Below are 5,192 nucleotides of genomic sequence, written 5' to 3'. Positions count from 1 at the left end.
GAGAGAGAGAGAGAGAGAGAGAGAGAGAGAGAGAGAGAGAGAGAGAGAGAGAGACAGAAAGAGAGAGAGAGATCCACGTAATTAAGTAGGTAGTTGAACGTATTGCATACTCATAAATAACTAGGCGGTCATAAAAATTATTCCCTGTTTTGATTTCCGATGTGGGTGTTGGTCTCACTTGGAAAAAAAGACCTTTACAAAGAAATAAAAAGGTCCCGGGTTCGAATCCCGTTATCGAAAAAAATTTGTACCGATAGGTAATTACCTATCGTGGGACAAACAAACAGATTTACAAACCAAGTTGAAACTTAGACCTCAGTTTTGTTCCATCAACCAATTCGTTTTATCCTCATGTCTTATTATCATGAAGAGATCTCCATAACATGAAGAGTCTACTATACACTTCACGCGATGTCATGTCATTGATAATGGCGACAATAAACTTGTAGGAAATAAAAGAGAGAGAGAGAGAAAGAGAGAGAGAGAGAGAGAGAGAGAGAGAGAGAGAGAGAGAGATAAAAATAGGAGTATAGAAAAGGTATAGGTAGATACATAATATGAAGACAAGATAGAGAGAGGAAGTTAAGGGAGGGAGGGGAGGGAGAGTGTGTTAGAGTTTAATTTATAATCCCCTGTTGTAAGGAAACATATGTAGGTAAGTATACAAACAGTGAAAAGAAATAGAAGGAAATAGAAACGGGAATACTGAAACTGAAAAGGTATTTGAAGACAAGATAGAGGGAGAAGAGTGAGAAGGAGGGAGAAAAGGAGGGAAATGGAGAAGAGAGAGAGAGAGAGAGAGAGATCTAAAATAGAAAGAATTTAGTTTTGTATGTCGTGAGAGACAATATGATGTGTGAATGGAGGAAATTGAATTCTGTGTATGCCACAACTGCCACATACGTAGATTTAATAGAGATAAATTAAATTCTATAGCTACGGACGAGTACCACCTAACCTGGACTCAAGGACAAAAGAGTGTCCTGCTCTTGTTGGCTCATCCGCCCGAAGCCGTTGGCCATTGGCCAACAAGAGGTGATTGCTTATCCCGGCAATCGGCCGGTATAATAATAATAAAAATTAAATAATAATAAAAAAATGGAACTTGGTCTCATTGCAAGTGTTTCTTTCTCGGATGTTTCAGGAGCAGGCACACGACGCCAAGCTGAAAGCCACCTCGCCCGAAGAAACAGAAGACCTCTCCCCCCTCCCGTCCCAGGGTCAACAGAGTGCGAGGAGGAGGGGGGGAATATCTGCCGAACCTGTGTCCGAAGAAGACGCCACCAGCTATGTGAAAAAGGTAAGACAACAAGGTCGAACAATGTATAAAAGGTAAAACAAAGGACCAACAAGGTAAAGAAATAAGGTATAAATGGTCCAACAAGGTAAAACAAAGGTCGAACAAGGTGAAACAAAGGTTGAAAAAGGTAAAACAAAGGTTGAAAATGGTAAAACAAAGGTCCAACAAGGTAATACAAAGTTCGAACAAGGTAAAGAAAGGTCGAACAAGGTGACACAAAGGTCGAACAATGTAAAACAAAGCTCGAACAAGGTAAAACAAAGGTCGAACAAGGTACAAAGAGGAGAATTTTGCCGAATAAAAATAAAAAGCGTCCCAGGGTCAACAGAGTGCGAGGAGGAGGGGGGGAATATCTGCCGAACCTGTGTCCGAAGAAGACGCCACCAGCTATGTGAAAAAGGTAAGACAACAAGGTCGAACAATGTATAAAAGGTAAAACAAAGGACCAACAAGGTAAAACAAGGCCCAACAAGGTAAAACGAACGTCCAACAAGGTAAAAAAATAAGGTATAAATGGTCCAACAAGGTAAAACAAAGGTCGAACAAGGTGAAACAAACGTCAAACAAGGTAAAACAAAGGTTGAAAAAGGTAAAACAAAGGTTGAAAATGGTAAAACAAAGGTCCAACAAGGTAAAACAAAGTTCCAACAAGGTATAACAAAGGTCCAACAAGGTAAAACAAAGGTCCAACAAGGCAAAACAAAGGTCCAACAAGGTAAAACAAAGGTCGAACAAGGTAAAGAAAGGTCGAACAAGGTGACACAAAGGTCGAACAATGTAAAACAAAGCTCGAACAAGGTAAAACAAAGGTCGAACAAGGTACAAAGAGGAGAATTTTGCCGAATAAAGATAAAAAGCGTCCCAGGGTCAACAGAGTGCGAGGAGGAAGGGGGGCATATCCGCCGAAGCTGTGTCCGAAGAAGACGCCACCAGGATGATACAGATGATGAAGAGCTAGATGAAAACCTGGCAGCATTGTGTGAGGAAGTCTATGAAGATGATATTCTACTCACTAAACCTAGCAATACGACTATCGAACCTCACATCCCTTACATACCTCCCCCTTCACTAGGACCTAACAAGAGTAGAACTATCACTAACACACCCCATGAGCATTGTGTGAGGAAGTCTATGAAGATGATATTCTACTCACTAAACCTAACAATACGACTATCGAACCTCACATCCCTTACACACCTCCTCCTTCACTAGGACCTAACAAGAGTAGAACTATCACTAACACACCCCATATGAATAATAATACGAATATGAAACAAGCAGTACACAATATGAATATGAAACAAACAATGAACAACTCGAGTACAAAACAGCAAGTTAACAATGTAAAACAAATAACCAACAGCAGTATGAATATCAGACAGACTGCCCAAGCCAAACCTGTCACAAGGATACCTGAGATTTCATCCAAAGTACAAACACCTCTCAGACAAGCTCCTAACTCAGCAACAGACAGAAACTCATGGCCAAAGGAAGTGAATATTGACTACAAGGAAAAGTACAACAAACTACATGCGTCCTACGAGGTATTATCCAAGAAGATATCGCTCTACATGGAGAAGACTAGAAAGGAGAAGGAACAACTGAAGCGACAATTGAGAATAGAAAAGACGAGGAGTAGCAAGGCTCAGGAAGATCTTGATAGTTTGAGGAGAAAGTTTCAGTACCTTATGAAAAATAAACCCAGCCTGAACAAGAAATGAGGTGTCTTTATCTACTCTAGTCGTGTTTTTTTATGCAAATAAAAAAAATATTTTATTTGATTTCTTTGGTTTTTCTATTCAATTTATTTGTGTCATAAAAAAAAAATGCAAAAAGGAGCTAACCATATTGGTTTTATTTGCATAAAAAAATACGACTTCTGTTGAACACGGTAAAATTAGTGGGGTGTCAATGATGGCAATCAGTTCTCGAAAATTGAACATTCAGATTATATACGTACATATGTACATAATAATATTACCAATAATTCAGGGAAGAATTCTCTCTGACAAAGGACCCCTCCAGGGCCAATAAACAGTTTACAGATACAGATTTGATTTAATAACCACGTGACATAGACCAGATTTCTGACGTTGCGTCCGTCATTGCTTGTGTGTGTGTGTTTTTTTTTTTTTTTACAAATTAAAGGGAATCCCATGATTAAATTTATTTTTATTTAATAGGTAAATATTATGAATTACATGATGCAACGTCTTGAAAAAAAAAAAAAAAAAAAAGATCCACAGTCCCACCTGGTATAAGTTGGCCCTAACACACATACCAACAAATCGTAGTAGACTTGTCCGTTGACGCGCTTCTTCGGGGGATTCCGCGCTCAAGGAGGGGGCGCGCGGTGGTTTTTAGGGGCTAGAGAAGCACCTTCACTGCATGAAGCCTTAAGGATTCACATGAACCCGTGCAGTAGTACCTGGTTGTTGCTGAAGAGCAAATAATCTGATCAATAATCCGCACTATGAGTTCTATTTTATTTCAGTGTGTTACCATCTTTTGTTATAACATTCATGTAAAGTCCAAAATTACTTTAAAGTCGATGGTTACCAAACATATGAAGAAGATTACATTACTAACAGATCAGTGTTTGTAATTTTCCAAGATTCATGTAAGGAGGTGCCTAACACTTGCCTTTCAACGTGTTTGTACAACACTCCTTTGTTCGACATTTTCAATGAAATTATTCTAAAAATGTCAAATACCTATCCTGCTAGTGCTATCTATTAGTTGTGATGGGTAGGATAATGGTCTGTCTAGGGTTGTGGTTGTAACTTTAACGACTTTCTCGTTTAAGTTCACTCGGATGCTTGATACACCTACAGTGACGACGGTCGAATACCTTCTTTATGTTAGGTCCTGGCAACAACATAAGTACGACCCACCAGACTGGTACGCGACTATTTTATTGGTGAACTCCCGACTCAATATAGATATATAAGACTCGCCTCACGCGCCTCACTTCTCATCAGGACACTGTCCTTTAATGGTGGATTAAACTCACGTTTCGTCGACGTCGACACGAGTCAGGATCGCCGGGAAGACTCAACTCCGCAGTAATTTTTCGGAATCTACGAACTTTTCAAAATCAATTTCTCGAGAAGTTTGTTTTATTTCGGTTGTATTTAGTTCATAACGCTGTAACTATAATCATCTTCATCTACAAACACATGTCAAGTTACGTCGTCTATAGACACGCTTATGTAAAGTGATGTGTAGTAACACCAAATCTATTATTGGCAACGAGAAAAAATATGTACAGGGGTGTTATGTTAACGGGGGTATATCAATGTTCTCAACTGAGTTTCGAACGAGATAGTAAATATAAGAGTGTTCTGTCGGATAGTTTACTGTTACCAGAGAAAAATAATTGTACGTATGAGTTACATTCGAAAAGTAATGGAGACAAACAAAACTGAGCTCCGATGGATTCGATGTAAATAAAATTTTTTATTTCTGTTTTACACCACTCACGCACTTGCAATCTGTCTCGACCAATCAACCAGATCAAGGAAGTTCAGTTCCTCTCAAACTACTCTCGTTCGGATACCCCTTTTTCGATACCTTTGTTAGTAGTAACTCGTAATCTATTTTGTAATTTATTTATACATAATAACATTATTTTATTTATTCATCTTATCCATCCACAGATTGAGACGTGTCATCGCCGGATTTTTGAGGGATGACCGCATCCACATGTAATGTTTATTTACAGGGAACGAGTTATATTTTTTCTAATTCTTAAACTACAAAAAGTAAAAGTGATTGCTATAAAATCAATGTCTGTATCCATCCATCATGTCAAAAGTTGATTGGAAGATGAATCTTTGTACATCGCATTAATTAATGTTAAGACTGGATGGCTTATGTTACATTAGTGTTC

The 5,192-nt window shown here is 38.6% G+C and overlaps 2 protein-coding genes across 2 annotated transcripts in view; both read left to right on the top strand.

Annotated features, from left to right (window-relative positions):
* Positions 1–1,762, top strand: part of LOC113470128 (cAMP-dependent protein kinase type I regulatory subunit-like) — a 5,920-nt gene extending 4,158 nt beyond the window's left edge. Inside the window, exons 2-3 of the mRNA XM_026828335.1 lie at positions 1,145–1,220; positions 1,621–1,762. Coding sequence (XP_026684136.1) covers positions 1,145–1,220; positions 1,621–1,736 — 192 coding nt within the window. The 3' untranslated portion in view covers positions 1,737–1,762. The remainder of the gene's footprint in view (positions 1–1,144; positions 1,221–1,620) is intronic.
* Positions 1,763–2,239: 477 nt separating this feature from the next.
* Positions 2,240–3,329, top strand: LOC103515737. The gene is made up of 2 exons (XM_026828334.1): positions 2,240–2,405; positions 2,546–3,329. The coding sequence occupies exon 2, from the start codon at positions 2,551–2,553 to the stop codon at positions 3,019–3,021; it is 471 nt and encodes a 156-aa protein (XP_026684135.1). The 5' UTR covers positions 2,240–2,405; positions 2,546–2,550; the 3' UTR covers positions 3,022–3,329.
* The last annotated feature ends 1,863 nt before the right edge of the window (positions 3,330–5,192 follow it).

Source organism: Diaphorina citri, unplaced genomic scaffold (genome assembly GCF_000475195.1).
Source record: "Diaphorina citri unplaced genomic scaffold, Diaci psyllid genome assembly version 1.1 scaffold1408, whole genome shotgun sequence".
NCBI classification, from domain to species: domain Eukaryota; kingdom Metazoa; phylum Arthropoda; class Insecta; order Hemiptera; family Psyllidae; genus Diaphorina; species Diaphorina citri.
This window is presented reverse-complemented; position numbering and strand designations above follow the sequence as displayed.

Bases quoted from the DNA above. Each gene is read 5' to 3' on its own strand.
- LOC103515737 (XM_026828334.1), top strand. From the start codon at position 2,551: ATGAATAATAATACGAATATGAAACAAGCAGTACACAATATGAATATG.